The 24510-nt window shown below is 38.3% G+C and overlaps 1 protein-coding gene across 1 annotated transcript in view; it reads left to right on the forward strand.

Annotated features, from left to right (window-relative positions):
* RAPGEF6 (Rap guanine nucleotide exchange factor 6) overlaps positions 1-24510 on the forward strand; it is a 235841-nt gene that overhangs the window by 72427 nt on the left and 138904 nt on the right. Inside the window, exons 6-7 of the mRNA XM_045026507.1 lie at positions 6211-6280; positions 19893-20036. Coding sequence (XP_044882442.1) covers positions 6211-6280; positions 19893-20036 — 214 coding nt within the window. The remainder of the gene's footprint in view (positions 1-6210; positions 6281-19892; positions 20037-24510) is intronic.

Below are 24510 nucleotides of genomic sequence, written 5' to 3' on the forward strand. Positions count from 1 at the left end.
GTACACTGAGATTTTGGAGCACAGTTGTGCAGCAGAGGATGAATTCTGCAGCAAATTAAGCAGCCAGAGAATTACAGAATATATGGGGTCCTGAGAATAGTATTTCTTTTACTCCCACAGCTAGAGTGCATGCTTGCATGCTCATTCTCTTGGTCTCTCAAAATCAATAAAATAAAGGTAGGACTGAGTGTAGGACCTAGGAAAGCATGGAGAATTGCCTGTCTTTTTTAAATTCAAGTAACTGATGAACAACTGTTAATTTATGAAATGCAAATAAATACATTTTAGGAAACTTTATATGAAGAATTTTTTTTATAAACAGCAAAAATGTTGAAAACATCATTTAATATTCTTCAGGTATAATCCCCTGGCTAATGCCAGATCAAGTAATTATAGTGCCCTTGTTGTTGTCCTGAGGACAATAACTAGCCAAGTGAATATTAGGACTCAGATTAGTTAGCCAATTAATCTTCAGGTGAAAGTTCTGCAGACAGATGGCTAATGGGTTGAAATTGTGCTGTGCAAATATATCTACATCTATTCTTCCACCTGTGCCAATAAGCCTTACAGGAGTTACTCTACCAGCACTAATGGATGTTACTGTTTGTAAATCTTCTCACAGGGTTGGGATGGAAAACAAGATCTCCCCCTAAGAGTAATTTCATAGCTTATTCGGTGCCTACTCTAATTATTGTTTCCTCATGTTAATATTGTACTATAAGCCAAAGAGGAATTATTATAGCTCTTAAGCATTTGTTGAAATTTGTAGGAGGTTTACTGCATGTGCGCAAGTCAGCAGAACCGCTAAATTATATAGCACTGAAGCTAGCCATTTGTATTTCATTGAAATGTGTGCAGTAACTTATTAAAAGGAATGTTAAAATGATTATTTAAAAATATGATAGTTCTGGCAAAAAAGAAGTTTCTGTGAAAGCTGTGCTTTCATAATTCAATCAATAAAACAGTACCTGGCGTGGTCAGTCAACTAAACTTCACTTTATTGACTTGCAAAAGTGAGTCATTTGTTCTTCAGGGTTAGCAGTGAGTTTTGTTGTCACTGGCACATAGCCCATTCAGATTGAGTGGTCAATAATGGTACAATATTTTGATAGTGTAAAACTGACTGTGTAAGGAGCTTGACCTTTCTTACTGTCAGTATACACTTAGTGTTTATTAACGTTTATTCTCACTTACGCAATTGCCAAATGTTGCAACATCAGTAAAGAGATGAATTTGTGAATGGTTGTATATATTTATGTAAACAAAGTAGTATTTTGACAACATTGAAATTATATTGATCATGCCCCACTTGAACAATATTCTGGGTAAAATATAATTTACTCATAACTTACGTACGTGTGTGTATAAGAAAAGTATTTACCAGTTTTAAAAGAAAAGTAAAAAATGCTAAAACTGTTTGTTCAATAATGCATTATATTGAACACAATACATAGCTTTACAGTGATGTTTTAAAAATATTGTCAACTTTTAATTTCAAGTTGCATGGGATTGAAACTAATTGACTGAACTGTTTAACTTACAGAAGGTTTAACCTAAAGGAGTTTTGTTTTAAATATTTTTGATAAGTAATCATTTTGAATGGTAACATTTTAAACTTTCATCTGTAACACTTCTTTGTATTCAGATTTCATCCGAAAGTTAAAAAGATATTAAACTATTGTGCATATGTGATAAACTGGTGCAGTGTCATAAAGAACAAAGTAGTCCCATACTGTGCAGCACCACTAAACCTTGCTGTATACTGAAGTGAAATAGGCAATCACTTTTGAAGGTGAATTAATTTATTACCCTATAGCTAATGAAAGAACTTTCCCAATGTTTTAATTCTAGAAGAATTATATTGCAGGACCACAGGACACCTTGGTTAGATATGTTAGACTGTGGTGCAGAAATAATAAAATGGAATTCTAACCAGTCCTGACCTAGAGATGAACTGCTTGAATTTCCTTATATTTTATAATAGCATGCATCATGCAAAGAGTGGGCAAATGAGTTATAAACATAAGAATCAACAGAATCATAAGAATGACTATACCAAAGGTCCTCCTAGCCCAATATCCTGTCTTCTGACAGTGACCAATGCCAGGTGCCCCAGAGGGAATGAACAGAACAGGTAATCATCAAGTGATCCATTCCCTGTCGCTCATTCCCAGCGTCTGGCAAACAGAGGCTAGGAACAAACATGGGAGATTGTTTGACTATGTTGTCTGGGTCATGCACTGTATGGAAGAAGCATGACAGAAGACACAGAATTTAGCCAGCAGCTACTAGTGTGGATGTCCCACTCTGAAACTGACATATTTCAATATGGAAATCATGGTCTAAAAGCTTCTTTACTATTACAGTACAAGCAGGGAACATTTTAGTCATTATCATGATAACTGTGTGGCAGTTCTATTTAAAGACTACAGTTTCTATAATACATTATCAAAATTCAGAATTTGACAGTTCAAATTGCAATGCTACTACTGGTCATAATGCTTTATCATAATGACTGTTAGGATTGTTAACTTTGTTGCTTGGAAGGATCTGAGGTTTCGCTAAAATAGCTGCATGAAGCTGTCTTTATAGTTATCTGTGTTTCTGGGACATAAAAATTTAAAATATCCACTGAAGTTAGTTCATCCTTTTCCATGCATGGATAACTGTTCTAACCCTTTTGCTATATGTGTTCCAGCATAAGATTTCTGTAGTGTGCCCATGCATAAGAATGTAGTGTCTGTGGCATGTAAAGGTACAAATGTACCTGATAGGTTGATGATTTGTTCTCCCTTCCCTCTGTGCTGGTACTTCTCATGTTTGTTCTTTCCTGTTCTTTTGACACTGTTGCTTTTTACTCTTATCTTTTTATTCCTCCTTTTTAGTTCACAACCTTACTAGCCCCCTCCCCTTTCCTATTTAGTCATTCACCAGAAGGTTACATGATTCTTCATGTCTTATATGTGCCAGCGACAACTATTGAGAATGAGCTGGTGGTTCAGTGAAGCTGAGCTGCACGTGCTCTCATGGCCAGAGTTGTTTTTCATAACCAAAGAATTGGCTGCAGAATCAGTCCTTTGCTGCAGAATTCTGCTTCTAAACTTTCATTTAAAAAAACAAACAAACCTAGCGCTTGTTTGTAAAGGTAACCTTCCAAATGCGATCTGAGTATAAACTAATGCAAATCTGTGTACATTGGTTTCCTGAGTTTTTAGCCTGTGAAACAATATTTTTGAGAAATGTGAACCACCGTCATTCATCTCAGCAGGTTAATTCTGAATCCTAGTAATTTCAAAGTTATTACGCATTTTAATACTGGTTGTTTTAGCAGAGAGAACTAGCTACTGTACTCTTTAGCTGTATTTTTGCAGGTGTCCAAAAGCTGCAGCAGCCCAGTGCCCAGCTATTAAGACTTCTTGTTTCCCCTGTGATGAATTATAAAATGCAGTTGTTTTCCCTTCAAAAATCTGTGCCACTTCGAAGGGTTTGTCTATCTTAGAAAAAGAGGGCAAGATAGATAGCGAACGTTTTGTTAATTCTGTGATTACTATATCCTTTTCTCTAGTGTAACACGTGTGTACTTAAATTTAGCTTGTTGAGGTGCTTTTCAGATAACTACCCAACCCAATACTACTTGTACTTTCAAAGCATATTTGCAGTGAAGGACAATGGATCTGAAGTACTTTCTTCCTTAACTTCTAAGCCACTGACAAAATAGTCAAAATTGGGAAACACTGAGTAAATACTTTCTGTGTGCAAGCTGTAGAGCATTACACTGATTACCTTGATAGGATGTGTCCTTGAATCGGAATGCTGCTACACGATCGGTGATCATGTGGGCACCAAGAGCTTCAGTGGCGTTACAGGATATCCCTACATAGACTGTCCATCCATCCAGACCACCTTAAGGACTTCCCTAAAGAATGATCCAGGTGGTGCTCAATCTGCAAGAAGGCTACTTCCTTTTGGGATTTGCCTTGGTGATTATGAAGATGACGTACTTCAATCATATATCAATTATTTTACTAAGTGCTGATTTAGAGACATAACTGAATTCATTTGGTTATGAACTGATATAAACTGGTTGTAAATTGATTTCAGGGTGTTCATGCAGGAGTTTGAACCAGTTTAAATAAATTATTTTAAAATTGATTTTAATTAAAATGGTAAATTATAGACAAGCCTAAATGTGTTTTGTGAGATTAATCTACAAATTTAAAATTTGTTTGTCAAATGTATATAATAAAATGTACAGTACCTGGCTGGCTTAATGAAGCTGCCTCTTCTGTTTCCTGATGTTTGAGTGTTTAAATGCAAACTTTAACATAAGAATTTGTGTTGTTTAATATGTGAAGCATGCTGTATTCTGCATTGACTTCTGCAAGAGATGGTACAAGTGTAGATCCAATTGTCTGACTATCTTACTGCTGGGATTTATCTCTAAATACTCTTATCTCCGACCACTGTGGGTTGATCTTCTCCTACACACTGAAATCTCTTCAAAACAAATGCTGTTTTATGGTTTCAGAAAATAGGAGATATTGGTAAACACCTATAAAAATCATTGTGACATGTCCCCGTGTGCAGGGGACAAAGAGTGAGGATCTCCGATAAAATCGGGACCACTGACAATCCTAAAATAATAGACCTTCAGAATGACTCAAGGAATGTACTACAATGAGGAGGAGTAGTAAAAAAAAAAAAACCAACCCTCATTTGGCCTTGGCCTAGCCCCTCTAATTTGAGATAATGTTTATAATATTAATTTCTCCCTTTTTTTTGCTAAATACACAAAAATGGCTGGCTATTGCACAAAATATACAGTGCTGAACTCTGTAAACCATACAGTTCTAAGCTCTCTTTCTTGGAGACATATCTGACTTCAGCGTTGCTGATCTCTGCCATCTCATCCCCATAGCATCCAAGGATTTTTTTTATCCTTCTGCCTTCTAACAAAACCTGAGGCGCATCAGTGAATAGAATACATATAAGTCGGCGTCTGTATCAAGTTATTACGTGTGGTAGAATCAACAGCTTGTTCGGTGTTTTAATAAAAACAGTTTTGGTAAACCCCCACCACAACAACTGCCGCTGTCTCTGGAGAAGAAAATAACTACATGTCAAAATGGGGGGGAAACAGACATAGGAGAGAACTCATTATAGTCTCATTGTAAGTCTGTAGTCTCAGCTGAGACTTCAGCTCTGACAGCAGAGAGCACAAAGAGCAGCACACTAAACCAGGACGCATTAATAACACTGCGTTATTGTGTTGACCCTCTTTCTAACCTTTTCTCTCTTTTAAATATTTGGCCAGCTTAGATTTTTAAATGTTTTTAAATAATCACATGCTAGCTCCTGTAATTTTGTCCCTTTCCTAATATAGGAAGTTTTGAAAGTTTTGGTAACACTTTCTGGAGAAACTCATCTCTATTAGAATTCTTAGAAAACAGCACTTTCCATTTATCACTAATGGTTATCAGCGCTATTTTTATGAAATGGCCAGATTTTGACTGCTCTGAGGCTGTTTTTGTATTATTTCGCGACTATTGCATTGTGTGACCATATGCATGTCACTTAACATGTCTGGGCCTCAGTTTATGTACTTGTAAAATAGATACTGTTTTACCAAGTAAAATGCCAAATGATAATGGTTAGGAAGGTTGCCTATATTTGTTGTTCACTTTGAAAAACAAGTTGTGAAGCCTCTAATTTGTACATTTACTTCATAAAAATTATGAATATATGGAACCTTCATATTCCTGTAAATGTCACACATCTTTCCCCTCTGTCTTGTTCGACACCCACATCTTATACTTTCTCCCTATTTATATTGTCGGCTTTTTATGGCAAAGGCTGTTCTTTTCTTTTGTCTTTTGTCTTCCTTTTTTTCTTTTCCTAAGCAGCACCAACCCAATGGAGTTCTGTTCATGACTGGATTCTCTTGACTCTAGTATAATATAAATAATAATTTCACAAAGGTATCCTGCTTAGATAAAGTACTTGGAGGTGCTCTGATGAGAGGTGCTGTACAAATTCAAAGAATTATTTAATGACAGTGTGAGAAAATTAAATTGTTGCCTCAGGTATAGTAGTTTCCATGAACTTTCTTTCTCCCCACCCCTTTAGGTTATTGAATTATTCACCTTCTGTTAACTGTTTTTACCCCCAAAATAGGTAAAATGTAATATTTTTTTCCCCTTTTTTTTCCAGTTTTGGCAAGCAGTCTGGAGGAAAAAGAGGCTGTGAGTGTATTATATTGGAACCTTCTGAAATGATCGTGGTAAGAACAGACTTTTAAAAATGTGCTTAATGCTTCTGTATTTTTTAGCAACTGTTTTGTACCTGGTAACAGAAGGCTTTTTGTAAAGCTTCCTATAAAATTGCATTAAAATTGGTCTGATTTCAATTATACTCAGTGCTACCTTTTCATGACAGCAACAGCTATGTAAATGTAACTAGATGGGTAATGATGATGATTAGGATTGTAACGTCAACCTTTCTAAAATGACTCATTTTTTCTGTTTTACAGCCCCATCAGTGCTAACTAATTGGGTACTCCTCAGTCAGCGTTAGTCAGTCCTGCTGTATGTTCATATATTTTATCTCCCATTTTATTCCTTTTTCACTAGATCTCCCAGACATGCTATCTCTGTTAGCTAAGGTACCCTTGGCCTTTGCACTTCCACTTAATATGAAGATCTGTGGTGAAGTAGGGAGGAATGTAGAGAGCAGTGGTGGAGCCAGGTTTTGCAACTGGCGGGGGGGGGGCAGTTGGTCATTGGTTGACTGCAGAGCAAGCCCAACCTGCATTCGTGCGGCAGCGACAGCTCCTATTCTGTGGGGCTAGGCCTGGCTCCCCTCTCCAATTGTTGTGACATGACGGAGTCACTGGTGGGCCAAATTTGTGTGAATGGTGTTGTGACATGGTGCACAGGATTGCAGCACCACCAGGGCTGGCGCAACCCATTAGGCAACCTAGGCGATTGCCTAGGGCACTAACATTTGGGGGGAGGTGACCGGATCTTCGGCCACCTCTGTCGGGGGTGGTATTTCAGGGGTGGGACCTTCCGCCGCCTAGGGCGCCAAAAAAGCTGGTGGCGCTCCTGAGCACCACATAACTCTGTGTGCCATGTTGCAATGCCCAGAGTGGGTAGCTGGGCCCAGCTCTGTAGTACAGTAGCTGTCACAGCCAGGTGAGTGTGGGGAGTGTTCTCTTTCCACCCCATGTGAAAATGCATGCAGTAAATCTCCTTTATTCAAATGAATAATATGCTTGAAAAGGCACACACATACCCTTAAAGGACAATGGGGGGGGCAGTTTCATGCTTTAACACCCCCCCCACACACACACACGCCACGCCACCCCACCCCCTCCATTACCTCCACCACTGGTACTGAAGATTAGCCAATTTTTGAAATCTGACTCTCTGATCTCAGATTTATTCTGCCTTTGCTGTTCCCGGCATACCTGCATGCTTTGGAAAAGCTATGGAAAAGGCTTTAGTTTCTTTAAGATTATTAATACTGCCAAGTTCAGTTTGTGGATTGTGATTTGGGTTTTACCCACACTGACACACAAATCCTATCAACAGCTGGAACATTGGAGCTGCTTTCCCAGAGTACATTCCCAATGTTATTGTCCTACTACACAGGGCCCTTCCAGAATGCACTTGCGTTGTACTGAAACCAGGCAGATCTTCAGGTTTGTCTTCCTATTATGCCACTATCGGGTGTGAAACAAAACTATTGTGGGACTATAACGTCTCTGCAGTGGCTGAAAGGCTCCTAATCGTTACCTCAGTCTAGCTTTCCAATCCATCTTCCCTTGTTGGTAAACATGTTTAAGTTAAACTAATAGTGACAGTTTAGAAGCCCTGTTTGAATGACTGTACTGACAAAGGTCAGTATCTGAGCAATAAAGTGTCAGTTGCCCAGTAATATTTGGCTTCTGTCTGTGGCTTACCTGATTTTAACATTCTCTATTCGATATTCTTTACCAGCACAGACACTTGGGGTATAGTTTCTCCCTAAGAGCAGATGGAGGCATTTCATGAAGTCTTTCGGTGACATTACACCTCAAGTTTGAGGGTCTAGCTAGTCTGTCTTCAGTTGTTACATCCTTCAGCAGCTGGAGAGAGAATCCTCATGGTAGCTGGGCTGAAGCAAGCTTTAAAGGCCTAGGAAGCCCGGTGGCATGCTATTGAATGAAGCAGCGTTGATAGCCCATATGAGGTATGAACAGTGTACATGCCCACAACCCCATGCACCAAACTCCCCTAGCTGGCATCCATCATGACTGACTGTGACAAAGGTGCCAGGCCCCTGTCAAGGGCTCAGGAGGTGTCTGACTTTTTTGAGGATTCAGGGACCCTTCTGCTTCAGTGTCGGGACTGAACTCTGACATTGAAAAACAGGCAGGGAGAGGGTTTTAACACCAGTTTGTCAAAGAGGAAGGCCCTTGGGAAAGCACAGATTGGACCCAGCCCTTTTCCATGCGCAGAAGTCCTCAACCCAAGAACATTTCTTCTCCCTTTTTCCCCCCCAGCTGCCTAAAAAGATAGCCCCTTCCTCTAAATAGAACAGAGAGAGAGGGTGAGCAGGAGGCCAAGTGGAAGGTGTTGACTCTCAGATCTCCTGTGAGTTTGCTATAATGACAGTTAGGAAAATCATCATTTTACTTTTGAACTGAGAAAATTTGATCTGGAATCCTTGAGACACAAACATAGAGCCTGATGTGTCATTTGGAGCAGAAACTCACTTCAGGGCTAGTGTCACCCTTGTCCCCAGCTGCTGCTGCTGGGTGTGTCTGTGACATTATTAGAAGGCTAAGATCCTATCTCCATATGATGAGGGGGATGAACTATAATCTACACTGAAGAAAGGAAATTACTGAAGAGGGAACATTTCCCCTTAACACCTTTAGAGGCAGAATTTAAAGTTTTCATTGAAATATATCTTGTGGTGATGGTTGCTTGTTTTACAGTGCCCAAATGTGTACTACGTGCCTGAGAGTACAAGTAAGATTACAGAGTTATTGCTCCAAAGAGCTCACAGTCTAATTCAGTGAAGGGGTTAGTAGTAGTAGTAGGGAGGAAACTGGTGTGTGTTAGTTTTTTAACATACAGATGAATTTAAGTCATAACAATGACAAAAGTCACAATTATGTTTTTAAAGTAGTCTTCAGTATCAAGCACTAGATAAAATTAGTCTTTCTCTTTCATTTATAGTAATGTTAGATGTTAAAAGTAAAAATCGTAGGTAGGAAGTTTTCGGACAGAAGCATAACTTTTAAGATTACTGTCAATTTAAGCAGCAATATAACAGGCATTTAATGGGTGACCGGCATTAGTAGTATAACAAGAAAAAAGGAAACCAGGGGCTGAAGAGTAGAATAGTTTGGGCCGCTTCCACAACATTTCTGAGGTAAGAAAATGCCATGTAAGTTCGTGATTGTCCTTTATGTTCTCAAGAACAAGTGTTAGCTGTTCATGATTTCTTGGACTCGTTCGGGCTGTTTTGATGGTGATGTGTACAGAAATACTATGTGAAATGCCTCAGGCATTATTTTGCTTGTTACTACTTCAAATTTTTGCTGGTTTACTGCTGCTACCCAGTACATGGCTGGTGGTGTGAGCCAGTTTTTTATACCGTTCTAATATAAAAACTGATCTGAAGTTTCCTGGAACCTCTGTATCCCACAGTCATAGACTATCCTAGTTCCAAATTTAATTTCTCTGATAATTTTTAGGTTTTATGTATTTACAATAATTGTGATCCTTTAAATGAAGCAGACATTTTGAGGAGAGTTCTTGGGCCAAATCCTGCTTTGCGTAAATGTCCATGGTAAAGTCCATTTAGGTCAGCGGATTTAGACTCATTTAACTGGGAGAAGAATTTGGCTCATTCTTTATAAGTAATTTAGGAACAATTTTTTTCTTACAATGTATTAATGCATAGTTTCATTAGTAAACCTGGTACATTGTTATCTGGACAAATTGCATGCATTTTGTCTTGCAACTCCTTTCTGATGTAGGAACTCGCTGAAGTGGGAAATGACTCATGAAAAAAAATTCTATGATGATATTTGATTTTTTTCTAAAATGCTAATTGCTGACTCACTAGCTACCAATGTGATTTGCAAAATGACACAGAACATAATCTCTGGTCAAAATACTTGTAGGTGTGCAAGCCTTAGGAAATACTGATGCCCTTATTTGTAATTGAACCGATGATACCATAAATATATTTTCATGAATTATTTTTCATTTAATATCTAGAAATATAAATTCTCAGTCTAGTTATTTGGTAACCATCAAGCACATTGTAGACATTACTGGAGAGAAATACATAACTTTTATATTCCTGTACTGTGTATTAAACTATTTGTGTTTAATAGTATTTATACAATTTAAAGTATTCTTAAATTCCAGTTAGGCAGTGCAGAGAAATATCTGGGTCTTCTAAATTCCTTTCTGGAACTTCAGTGTATTTTCCACCTAGGACAAGCAAATTACTAAAACGCATTGTTTCTTCTCCATGATGTTAGCTTTCACCTTTTATAGCTAAACATAACTGACTAAATCGACAAAGTCTGTCACATTTCTACATGGAACTTAAAATGGAAAAAAAAAAAAAAGGACAAGCTTGTGGTGTACACATGCCTCACAGGAGCCTTGAGTTCAGTTCTCTGATTTTCTCTCGTGTTTAATTTCTGTTTTTCAGTTGTTGTTTTTTTGTTTTCAGTTACAAATTTAGCATTTTATATGAGGACCAGATAAAAACAACATATATTTGCCACTTCACCACATACAAGTGCAGCATAGATTATTAATAGGTTTGTAGACAGATTTTCACATCTCTTGTTATCTCCTCCTTCTTCCTAGAATATAAATCAATTTCTTAAGGGGATTCCTCTGAGAACTGACCCGTTTTAAAGGCCATAAATGTGGTCAGCCTAAGCTAAGTTAATGAGGATAACAGAGCGTACACGGATGGGCATGGCAAATCATATTTAAGAAACTAGGTGATTTACTGGATTAACAAAGAGACCTGTTTATTGTTAAACTGATGGTTTTAATCATATCCTAATTGATGTCACCAAAAGTTGCAGCAGATCTAACTGTATTGCGGTCTCTTTTCCCCCCTTTCATTCGTGGTGCTTCCTTTTTTCTTCTTTAGGTTCAAGTAGATGATTTCACAAGAGCAGCATGGTGTTTGTGAATAGAAGGATGTTACCCGCTAGCACTGGCTGTCGAGTAAGATCATGTGATCTTACTGCTCCTTACAGAAATGCTCTGGTACTTCTGACTGCAGCTGTACATACTAAGTCAATAAAATTATATCTTTGACAAGAGACTACACTGTGAAATCAGTCATTCTAGTCTTTTCTGTTACACACTGAAAATAAGGACTAATATTGTGACTGTGTACTTTAGAAGCATCTAAAAATTGCTTCTTGCTTCTCAGGCTAATGTACTGCTGCAGAGGCAGACATGTATCCTGGTAGTGAGAGAGAGGCTGCCTAATGTTGTTTTAACAGTGGCTTATCTGGTCAAATAAATTAAGACTATGAAATAAGATCCACGATGTCCCCCCCCCCATGTTTATGATAGAGGACCACAACAAGGGAGGGGTGAAAAATTAGGAGCACCTCAGAACTCCATTAAAACCCTGTCTTCATAAGGACCGGGGAAGCTCCTTCAACAGCATATTCTACATCATGACTTTCCGGGGATGGAAAACAATAGCAGATTATTTTTTTCAACATGACAATTATTTATTCTCAGAATCTAGATTGCCTGGTTAATTTCTGTTATCTATAAATATCCACACACTCTTGTTAGTGTTTGTAAACTAAAGAAATTAGCAAGGTTTATCTCTGGCTTTCTTTACTTTGACTTAGTAAAAGAAATGTAAAGGTTCTGCTCTAATCTCAGATACTTAGATGAACACTGTCTTATCTTCCAAATTCTGTTGCTGTGCTTAGAGATGCAAGCCCATCTGTCTGAATTGAGCTCTAAATATAGAATGAAGATAGAGGTACACTTGCTTAGCAGTTGCAACTGATGTTTCGTATTTACCTGGAATATAACACATCTGCCAAAATGTGTCCCAATCCTGGAATGTAAGAGGGTGTAGGGGTAAAGAGCCCCTGAAGCTTCTGGGGTGCAATGGGCAGATGTGGGGCCAGATGCTGAAGAATTGATGTGGGTATGAAAGTATAAAATTAATTGATGTGCAGATACCCGGGTACATAATTAATTAGTGTGAAGCACAGGATAACTTCATTAGCATTTTGGAAGAAGCTAGAAAGCCCTTTGTACCCTCAGGCAGTGCTTTATACAAATTTCCGTAATTTGATTTCAGTTGTCTCTATTAGGGTGAACTCCTGCAGTCATGGCCAAATTGGTGGAATTTGGCAGTGGGGAGGAAGAGATCAAAAATCAGAAGATAGACCAAAAAACGTAACTTAATCTTTTCTTAAAACCTCAGGAATGTGGGGGCGGAAGAGTCCTGACTCATGATTTTTGAATTTTGGGGGCAGGCAATATTGAAATAGACCACCCCCACTATAAAGAGGTGGATTGAACTCAATTTAATTGTCCAGTAAGGCATGCTGCATTATCTCAGCTTACAGTGTGTTTGGTTTCAATGGTAAAATTATTGTTCCATTTTCTAAAAACAACAGTATAATTTGAAACTTATTGAGGAAATAACCTCTTTTCAGAAAAGTATTGTCTAAGATTTAAATGATCAAATCGTTGTAGGTTATCTCTACCTGGTTCAAAGAATTTCCCCAGCTCAAATGAGCGTCTCTTTAATTAATTAAAAATATATTATTTTAAATTCTCTTGCAGTTTAAAGGAGCAGGTGCACGCATGGGTGTGTGTGTGTGTGTGTGTGTGTGTGTAAAGATAACAAGTTTATTTTTTCTTGTCAGATTTGTATATTGAAAAGTTTTCTCAATTTCCAGCTGATTATTCTAAGGTTCTTGAGAAATAAGCATATGAACATTGTTTTATATTGTGCCTAAGAACCAATGTGACTGATGCCACTGCATAATACAAAATTACATTACCAATCCTCTTAAAAATTAGCATTTCAGTATATCTAATCTTTTAATAGCTCTTTTAATATATCTGTGTTTAAATTAGGTATATATTCCCTTTCTTTTAAATGCGGAGAGATTTCCTCTGTACTATTTAATTGCTTTAATTTTGTGTGATTATGGTGGAGAAAAAGTTAGGTTAATTGTACAAAGAGGTATTGATCTACAATAGGAAGATACCTGTACTGTACAGAAGATTCCATGTTCTTCATACTGATAGCAATATTGCTCTTTGTGCAGGAAAATGTCTGACCAGTGATATTAGTTTTCTAGTCTACTGTTTCTGTACTTTCAACTGGTAGTTATGAAATGTAATTTTCAATTGTAATACATCTAGTAGCAGTGTACTTATAAAAGCATTATTCTTGCATCATCTAGTTCATGCTACTGCTTTCTTATTCCACGTAAGGCATGGATGTCGATATGTATTTTGTAGAGAAGTAAGCATGGTTCATTAAAAGAACGATATATCTACAAGCATAGTGTAATTTAAAAAACAGATGTTTTAAAAATATGAGCCTTTCATTTGTATTTTTAATGGTTTGCTGGCACACACATTTCCTGCTTTGATGTATGCCTGTGACCTACTCTTTTTCATCATCTTTTGTGTCCGCTCAGCATGTTTAGGTTAAAGTTGGATCACATGATATCTACTGAGAATAATGGTTATCTAACTCCCTTTGGTTTATCATCCTCATCCGTCTTGGAAAACTGGCTCATTGTGAGAGTCGGTCTCCTTTTCAGAAACACATCTAATACATCACAAGACTCAAAGCTTTTTATAGAAGTTACCACATGCTAACCGCAGACCCATATTATTTCTGTTCTGTCTTACCTATACATCAGTGTGACAATATTCTTTGATTTATTCCTACCTAATTATGTCAAAAAGGCATTTTCTCCTAAATTTTGATGCCCTAATCCTAGAAATTTATAGCCACCTCTGGGCCAAAAAGTCATCCTCTAGAATAGTCATGTTAGAGTCTCTGTGCTGTGATCCTCTGTATCTTCAGCTGTTTCCAAAATATATTTTACTTAGTGCTGGGTTCAACTTTCCATTTTAGTGAACCTATATTGTTATCCATGAGCACTGTATCAAGTCTGCAGTATCTATAGTTTAATCCTTTGACAGTTGGCAATTCATCTCCTGTGGAGCCACACATTTTGGAAATCAAAAGACAACTGATTCTCTGTTCTTGAGAGTAGAGAATGTTCAAGGCTCCCCAACACTTCATTCTTTTCACAGGAACATAGGAATTGCCATATAGGATCACATTAATGTTCTATGTACCAGGCAAATACCAGATGCTTCAGAGGAAGATGCGTGAAACCCTGGAATGAATAATTTTGAATAACCAGCCCATATGGGAAGTTTTTCCCTACCGTGTCTCAATTAGAGGTTGCTAATGGCATGAAGCATGAGGGCTTGTATCTCTCCTCCATTCCCCCCCCTCATCTCTCCTCACAATACCCATCATCAGGTTTGACAAGTGAGCGCATTCCAATATCTACAACAGTGTCAGGTTTACATATCCATGGGATGATGACGCTCATAGTCTTTAAGAAACAGCACACAAAAGGAATGGTTATTTAATGTTTAGAAAAGATGGAAGCATTGCTACTAATGGCTATCAGAGGGTGGTCCCATCTGGAGTGCTGTCTTAAGGCGGGTCATAGCAGGATACGTGTGCTTGCCTCAGTTTGCCCTCTCAGGTAACCCAAGGATTCCACTTCAGGCTGTCTTGCTTCAATAATATCCTTCCTTGAGGTTGGTTTATTAATAAAAGCATAGTGCAACTCAGTCTGTGACAAAAAGTCCCAAATACAATCCATTTCCCACACCAAGTGGATATAGTTCTTAAGTCCTTACTCTTCCTAACAGGACCTTCCATCAGCCTCTGCTGGGAGTCTCTCCATACCATACTCTGGTGTCTTCTGCCATATCGATGTTCCTTCTCCGTCCTGTTCAGTCCCTCTGCCAGCACAGCCACTCTAGTCTTTCTTGATAGTGTGAAGCCCCGCTCTTCTCAGTGGGAACCCCCAGAGCCTGTCTGTTGGGAGATCATCCTTGCCAGGGAAGTATCCTTCAAACCCTCCCCTCTCCCGGCACTCTTACTGTTCTCTTGGGTGCAGCTTTCCTGTCCTGGAGACGTTAGTGAGTAAGCCATTCTGCTGCTCCCCTGCCTTCAAGTAAGTCAAGTTGGAGTGAGCTGATGAGGGACTGGCTACGCTCACCCTGTAGCACTGGCATACATAGTAATTTTATGGAGCAAAATGGCAAATGTTACAAAACCACTTCAAGTGTATTTTAATGGACAATATTTGCCAAACAGTGCTTTATATGGTGTGAAAAGTGTGTCAGCGCAAACAAGAAAAATAGAGGAAGAGCTTCTATTCACTTTGTAGAGTTATTTTATTTTATTAGCACCCCTTTGACTAGGGAATTGATATGGGAAAGGCTAGGTCTCCTTTCTGCTAAAATACTTGCTTCTCCTTCTACTCCTATACATAGTATGATTCCTCTCAGGCAGCTGTGAGCCTGGCCTGAAGAATGAATTGTTGAGAGCACCACAGAGAGGAGGGGAAAAAAGAGAGAAATGTATAGTGAGTTAGGTTGGCTTGAATTTGTCCCTGCTAGGAATATTCTTGGATTTTGTATAATTTTTTTCCTACTTTAATCTCTTCCATTATTTTTTTTTCAGCAATTTAATTTTCTTAAAGACGTGCATCTCAAATTTTTGAGAGATGTAGATCAATTTTGGTCCTCAGGAGCTAATGGAGGGTATAAAATGTCTATGTAATGCTTTGTATTAAGGTGTTATTTATAAACGGTTGATAATGATTAATAGATGTTATAAGCATTTTACGGACATGAGGAATGTGTATTATATAAATGGTTGTTATAGCCCAAAAAATTACATTAAAACATTAAAGTTGCAAAGTCAAGCACTCAAAAGTTTGGAAACTTGAGAGTTAAATTTGCCTGTGCAACTTCAATCAGCTTCTTTGTAGGCATAATGTTAGTCTTTAATTACATGATCACATCCTATATTTTCCACAGGAGCTTGGCTCCGGCCCATTTCCTTCCTCCCTATCCTGCTGCTGCTTCTTCCTTCCCTCTCCCCATCTCTTGCCCAGTGCCCATCCCTACGTCTGTCCACCCCACTCCTGTCCGTGTCTGTCTCCCCAACCTCTCCATGCTCCTAGCCTTTCCTCTTCAATCCTCCCTACCCACCCCAACACACACTGCCTGGGATCAGCAGAAAGAACTCTGAGAGCACAGGAGAGATAATCTCTCTGCCCCGAGTTACAGTGCTTGGTGCCACAGTGTCCCTAGACAGGTGGAAGAAGCAGTTGCAAGGGAAAATCCTGCTAAACCTCTGCAGCCTCAGGATGGAGCATGCTCAGCCACTGTGTGGGGATGATGCATATGCGGTCTGGTCTGCCTATAGGAGCTATCAGGGGATGCAAAAAGAACAGGAGTACTTGTGGCACCTTAGAGACTAGCAGATTTATTTCAGCATAAGCTTTCATGGGCTACAGCTCACTTCTTCAGATGCAGCTGTAGCCCACGAAAGTTTATGCTGAAATAAATGTTAGTCTGTAAGGTGCCACAAGTACTCCTGTTCTTTTTGCAGATACAGACTAACACGGCTGCTACTCTGAAACCTATCAGGGGATGGAGCATGTTCAGCATAGATGGAATCTTCGGAGAATTGAGCTGCCAAACTTCTAACAAGTCTTTACTGGGCATGTGCGAACTGAGATTTTTAGAGGTTTATAGTGTGGCTATATTTGTGGATATTTTATGGCAAAAGTCGTATTATTGATGCCACAGTGATCCCACTGCCAGATTTCAAGTCCCTGCTAGAGCTACTCTTGGAAGAAATTTTTTACATGGGCAAAACAATGGTGTTTTTTGTTTTTTTGTTTTTGTTTTTTTGCTAACTTTTTTCTCAGAAATGGCTGAATCATTTTTGCAGAAATTTTTAAAACAAATTCTGTCTGAGGCAGACATCCAGTACGGAAAACTTCAGCCTGAACAGTTTAAGTTTAGCAAAGTTATAAGCACCCAAAAACACAGCCTTTATATAGTAGGAAGTGTCAGGCAATGTTAACTATAGGCATCACTACTTGCACTGCCTATAATAAGCACATTGGTGGAAGCTGTTGTAGATGATGATAAATCATGGTTTTAACCAATCTATTGACTTCCTGAATTCTGCAACAATTGAGTGATCATTTATTAACTCTAACTACCTATAAAGGTTGCTTTAATATAGCCTACTATTGTAGGTTTTGAGACCTCTACTGCTTTGGATGGAACGGGAATCAGAATTCTGTAGAAAATAGGATGCTTACATGTGCTGTAGTACAAAGGGCTTCCCAGCTTTTTTGGTATTTCTTTTCAGTTGTACAGTAGCGGTATTAACTGAAGGAAGCAGGTGCCTCAGTTACTTAGTTTCCACTAACAGTTGATTGATTAGTTCTTAACATAAAGCAAAAACATTTTCATGCCTAATTTGCTTAGTTTTCAGTTAGAATGAGGGAAGAAAAATAGCTTCCTCTCACAGTATAGTACAGTATTCTTTTTCCACAGTTTTAAGACTCTCTGAAAATGGAATAGTCAGTCATGTTGTGAACATCAGTGTCAAAACTATATAATGTTGTCTGCTCCTGCAAGGTGCTGAGCACCCTCAGTTCCCATTGTAGTCTGTGCAACAAAGCTAAGCACCTTGTCTTAACTACTTAACAGCTCATTGGACTCTAGACAGGGGCATCAGAACAGGGAAGGCCACGGGGGTCATGGTCGCACCCCTTTTTACTAGTGGTAAGGGTGAGCGATGGAAGGTGAGGGGGGGGTGGAGAGGAGTGAGCAGGGGGCATGGCCTCGGGAAAGAGGCAGTGCTGGGCCTCAGGGGGAAAGAGGCGGCATGGGGGCGGGGCCTCAGGGGAAGGGGTGATGTGGGGAGGCCAGGCCACGGTTTCGGGTGCCGGTGGGGCCCCCCACTTTTAGGAAGCTTCTGCCACTCCTGACTCTAGAAGCATATAATACATTTAGTAAAGCACTGCATGTGTTGTGTGTTTGTGTGTGCGCATGTAAGTTAATATGAAATATAGTTCATTATTTTGGCTACTTTAATAGAACCACTTTATAAGAAGCAAAACTTCAGGATTTTGGCCATGGCCACTTTCATGGGTCTGACAGTAGTGTTATCACTAAGTAAAAACCCAATTTTTGCTTTAGTCTTTTACCTCTGCCTTTGCAAACCCTGTGAAATAATGTTAAATGCTAGTGGGACACCTGCTTAGTTGCCTCCTTTTTGGTACCAGTGTGGTGTGAGGTTGAAATTTTTGTATTGTTCCCAGCTGTGATGTCAGATTTGCATCCGCCTGGTCAGTTCACCAGTCAGGAGCATAATGTCTTGTATATTAGAAAGGAAACTATACTGAGGCTATTTTCAAGTGATATTGTTTTTTCCTCCGTGTTTAAAAAAAAAAAAAAAAAAAGTTTAAAATGTAAAGGATTATTTATGTTCTCCTCCTGACATAGAGACCTGCTGCCTCAGTTAATGTAGAACGTGAGTTGTTTTAACATATTTATGAATAACTTCTATGTTCTTAGTTACTTGCTTATTTACTGTCTTCCAACTCTTTCTGTCTCTTTTTTGTTTCCATTCCTCCTTGTACGCTTCTGAACCTGAGTAAATTTATGAAGGTATACTGAGATGACTGCCAAGAGTCAATAAAGTTGTCGGTCTCTGTTTCAGTAGGAATTTTTTATAGCTGTGTTTTTGAATTTCCAAATTTAAATCTTTTAAATATGTGAAATAAGAAAGTAGAAACTGCTATGTATTAAAGATATGTTAAAAGAATTCTTTGCCTGGATGTAGCTTTATTTGTATATACATGTCTGTTCTGTTTCCTGCTGTGATATGTTTTTCCAAGACATCAGAAGGAAATGTGGAAGGATGGGCCTGCTTTTTAAGGGGGGGGGGGGAGGAATTGGAACAAGCTAGATACAAGTACAGTACTTAATGTTGTTTACCTGTGTTCATATGTTTAAATACACTGCTTTTTAAAAAAATTTATTCCCAAATAAAGTTGAGTGTGAAACGCTCACGGCAGTTTCTAGTTATTTCTTTGTAAAGTTGTTTTATATTTTTTCAGTGAAGTGGTCATTAATAATAGATGAGATCTTATAGTTGTTGGATGGATGGGCTAGGACCTAGCTGGTCATGGACAATCCTAACACCTTTTTAAGCATGATGTGCCCTGTCTACACTGCAAAGACTTTGTAAAATCATATTATATTATTTAAAACAAACGAGCTAACATGTTTTAATGAGCAACCTTGTAACCATAGGGAGTATAAAATTTTCAAAGGTATTTTTTTGAGTTGATGATGCCCCTTGAACTGAGCAATATGTAATTATTTTAATTGTTATGGTGTAGTATGTGTAAGTGCAACAAGAAGTCTTTACTACTTGTAAGTGATTTTGTCTAAAGGATATGTGTGCGTGGGTGGGAGGGGGCAGACGGACTTTTTTTTTTTTTTACACTGTTTCCTGGAAGGAAACTGTGGCCTCCAGCTCATTGTAATAACATAATTTCAAGACACGTAGCATTTGCTTAAGAAATTTGTGTAGTCTGTTTCCTAAGAAAGACTTAACTGTTCTTAGCTAATGTTAATGCCTTCCTCATGAGCTTAATAAAACTCCACCGACTTTCAATAATATGGAAGAATTGGATGTTTAACCAGGATCCTGAACATGTGTTTCAGGTGGAGAATTCCAAAGACAATGAAGAGAATATCCTGCAAAGAGAAGTTCCCCTCAGGCAGTCTCGGCGAAGGTTTAGGAAGATTAACCAGCGGGGAGAACGTCAGACCATCACAGACAATGTGGATGCTAGCAGTTATCTTTCGGTGAGCATGTTTTCCACTAACAAAAACGGATCAGCCTAGTTGGTTTCTCATTGTCTGAGCATTTGGGTCTTTTAGGGTCAGGGACAGAAGGAGATAAAGTGTTTGTTTTTATTTTATTTTATTTGTAAACATTTTTCTCCTTGGAGAACACTGAGAACACTTTTTGGATTTTATAGCTATAGGCGGCAGTTCGGGTTCAGTAGTTGAGAGCAAAAATGCTTTGGTTTAAGGATCTGCAGCTGTGTGTAATAGTGAAAATGCTTAGAAGGTTATTGGTCAGTGAAAGGATTGTCCTCCTCAAAGACCTCCATGGATACTTGGTTGTTGTTTTTGTAATATCTTTAAATCAAGTACTCATCCTAAAATGTTGAGATTGTTTTTCTATTCAGTTTAGATCATGTTGAAAAGTATTTTATGAAATCCCAGCTACTGTACAATATGAATGCATATCTTGATGTTTCACCTGTTTTTCAATTCGGTATAAAGATCTGAGAGTTTACTTGAAAACAGCAGAATTTGGTGAGGTGAAATTAGCCATCCAAGAGGGTATTTACCACACTAAATATTGCTAAATATATAAATCTGTATTGTGCCAAGGTAAATGCAGCTGTGATTCTCAGGCCACAATATTTTTTTTTTACGGAGTTCTGTTTACCACTAGTTTTGTGTAATTGCATGCTAAAATCCTGTTAGTGGTGGGTTGTATGTGTGTGGGCCACACAAAAGGTTTCATTTGAAAGTAACTGTTCTAGATGTTTTGTTGGTTTGACATTAAGTCAGATTACCAGCAAATCAAACAAATTATCATTAAAAATGTTCACATTATCAGAAATTATACTTTCTGCTATTTTATAATGTTGGGGTTTAAGTGGAGCCAAATTTTAATGAGTCTTCAGGCCAGGAAAAGGAAAACAAATTAACATTCTCTCTGAAACAAAAAAATACAAACCCAAAACAAAACCCCCACAACCTTAATGGTCTCTTCTTGTTGGGAGGCTTGCAAAGCATTTATAACACAATCGTAAACCTGAAATTCAACTACTTTCTGACTATGTTTGAGTAAATTAGGTTTTTTTGCTTGTGATTAATATTAATGTTTTTAGAAGATAATTTTAAAAACTCCAAAACATTGGCACTTCAGGGAGTATAGGTTATGTTGCCATTTGCCTTCTCAGCAGAAAGGCTATTGTTGCTGTAACAGCAAGTGTATACTTTAGGTTCAGTTTCCTGTATCTTCCCCATTTCAGGATGCGTGATGTATTTTGTTCTGAGTTAAGAATTAGTAAACAAACTGAGCTAGTCACCAAAGTGAGAATTTATGTCCCCTAGCTCTGGGAAATGCCTAAGTGTTTGATCATGGATGAAAGTCTAGCCTTTGTGATTGTGACAAAATATACATCTTTCTTCCTTCATTGCATTTCTATTTATGGCTGAATCAGCATAGAAAACAGTAGTTCTCAAAGTTTTCGTTCTTTGACCACTTTGTAAGGAAGAGAGAATCTCATGAATAACAGATCCTGTGATTCTGTCCGTATGATTTTGAAGGATACAAGGATCTACAGAGTCAACTATTTTAGGCACCAAGTTTAATTCCATGCAGTTTGGTTTCACAAACTACATTTCTGGAAGGAAATCTGTCATTTGATTGTCTCAGCTGGTTAACAGCTGACTGAAGTGAGAAACCAATATCATTTATATATCATGACATTTTGCTACCTGTATGACAGTTTCAGATAATTTCTGTGGCAAAAAAGCTTTTCAGTGGACAAATGACTGATGATTAAGAAATCAAAACATAATAGAATATATCTACCTGTTCCACATTCAGCAAGTAACAAAATTATTAAAAGAAAGAAAAGGGTGTGCAGATTTCACTAAATTTAGTCAAAGTTTAGTAAAATAATTAGTTAAAACATCTTGCATTAAGTAATATGGTTTCTTCTTCATATGCAGATATAAATCCCATTAGCATTGGTGTGAGTTACTTGTGCACACTGAATAGCAAATATACTGCTAATATAAGATCATTGGTTCCCTAAGGTTTTGAAAATCTCAGATAAACCATTGACTCTCTTATAATTACCTTTTCACATTTCAGCATATCAATACATACATTTTATCATCTGACAGTACTTCATAATTACAGTCCTTATATCTGCACTGGGGATATCTCTATATATAATTGTGATTGCAGTTGCAACTTGATCAATGTCAGCTTTTCAGGAACAAATGATGAAAAAAGTACAAGCAGTAGACAATGTGTGAAAAGATTTTCAGGAATCAAACTCTTAAAAATCTTATATATTTAACTATGGTTGTGATTAAAGGTGGTGTAGAGAAACTTTGACTGTAGTTTGCAATAGGCAAGACATTGCAATAGCATCCCTCCCAGAGCTGGGAAGTTGTTTACAAACGTTCCAACAAATTTGCCTCACTGACAGGATTATAATTAATAATTGCAGTATGTTATTTCACTTTTCTGCCTGAGGCTAACTGCTCTTTGATAGAGGCTGAATGTGGTTTGATAGATCTTCTATTTAAGCCATATTTAATGATCACATTATTCCATATGGCACTCATTGCGTTACATTCAGGGTATAAATCAGTCCATTTTAGGTATTTGTATTTAAAATCCTGTAGTCCATGAGTCTGGGGGGGAAGAGGGAGGGCAATCTAGACCAAGAAGGGGTGGTCACAACTTGCCCTGCAACCTGCCTTACAATGCTCACACCCAGCCTACAAGCATGCAGATCGCACTCTGAAGGGTGTGTGTGCTTGACAGCACTAGTTCAGCAGCCGTGACCCCAGCAAACAATCTATAGCCCTACTCTGAACTTGGTTACAACCAGCAAGGTGACCCCAGCACGCACCCAATCCTGAATTTTCCCCAAACCATGTGCTCTGTAATGTCCCATTCCTCTCCTGGACAGTTGAGAGACATAATATGGTTCATTTGTTCTTGTAAAGAGATAAAAAGCACATCACAGCTTATTAACTGGGGTTAATACACTCTTCCCTTTAAACACAGCACTGAATTGGTTTACAGTAAAAATAAAACAAATTCATTAACAATAGAACATAGATAAGGGATGCCAAGTAAATGGAATAAAGATAGGATTACAAGCAAATAAATGTGAAAGCACATATCTAAAAATCTAAAACTTAATCTAGTATGGTACAGGCTTTGTTCAAGATGGTTTCTCTGACCAGTCTTCATTCTTCCCAGCCATGGCTAGCTTCTCCTCAGTCAGGACCTTCCACAGAGGGTGAAAGATCTTTGCCAAAGCATGCTTTTCACCTACGTTCAGATTCCAGAGACTTCAAACCCCATCCCTTTGATTGAAGGACCCATCTTTCTCAGGTTGCAAAAGCTCTGTTCCCTTGTGTATGTCTTGAGATGGATGCCAAAGATGACTTCTGTCTTTGCTTATATCTTCCAAAGTTCACTAACTTTGTTTCAAGAGACAGGATGACCTCCTGCTGTTTTTTCTTCCTGTGTCTTCTCATCCCCTTGTTGATTTCTATGTAAATGAGACTTCCGTTGTTTTTGATCACACCTTGCTTAATTTACATAGGAAACAGGTAAATAGCTGCCGTTCCTCCTGTCTGGGAGGGAACCTGTTTCTCCCTGTTTGGCCACAGACTTTAAAGCGTAATATCATTAAGTATTGATATTTCTCATATAGCGTTAATACATACTTTTCACAATGATATTGATCACCACTGTGCCATTAGCTTCCAGAAAAAAACCTCACTTTATAAGCTTGTATAATAAAGTAACATTGTATACAATCAATTGATTCAATTGTTTATCACTTGAGATTCTGCCTACCTGCCTTTATAGATCAGTAAGCCTTTGAAATGGATTCTTTTGAGGTTGCCCCTGAAAGTAAAGTTTATTCAAGCTGCGAAGAAGGTGACATGGTGTCTGATAGTAAAGGAAGCTCTACGTTCTTTCTCCTCCCACTTGTTGGTATCTTAATAGTTTTGTTTACCTAATCTGTAAAAATGGACCTTTGTTGTCTTTGCCTGAAGACTGGGCTGGTCAGAGAATCAAATACATATTCCTTTATCTAAGGCAGACCTGTTTACCAACTCCCCTGACATGCCTTCCATAATTTCAGCATATATTCATAATTTTTTATGTACACTTTGTGTAGCCATTATGCAGGAATATTAATGATCTGTGAGTTTAGTAGTTTTCCAAGGATATCTTACAGGGCATCTTTTTAGACACAGGTTATAACCATAGTGTGTTGGGGTACACTGACACTGGGATGCTCCAAAGGTCATAAGTATACAACATAGCATTATTTGTGTGAGTTTTTGACTCTGAGGGTATGTTTACACAGGGATAAAAAAACCTGCAGCTGGCCTTGGTCAGCGGACTCACTCACGGGGCTTGGGCTACTGGGCTGCTAAATTGTTGTATAGACGTTCGAGCTCAGGCTGGAACCCAAGATGTGGGACCCTG

This window comes from Mauremys mutica, chromosome 8, assembly GCF_020497125.1.
Source record: "Mauremys mutica isolate MM-2020 ecotype Southern chromosome 8, ASM2049712v1, whole genome shotgun sequence".
NCBI lineage: Eukaryota > Metazoa > Chordata > Testudines > Geoemydidae > Mauremys > Mauremys mutica.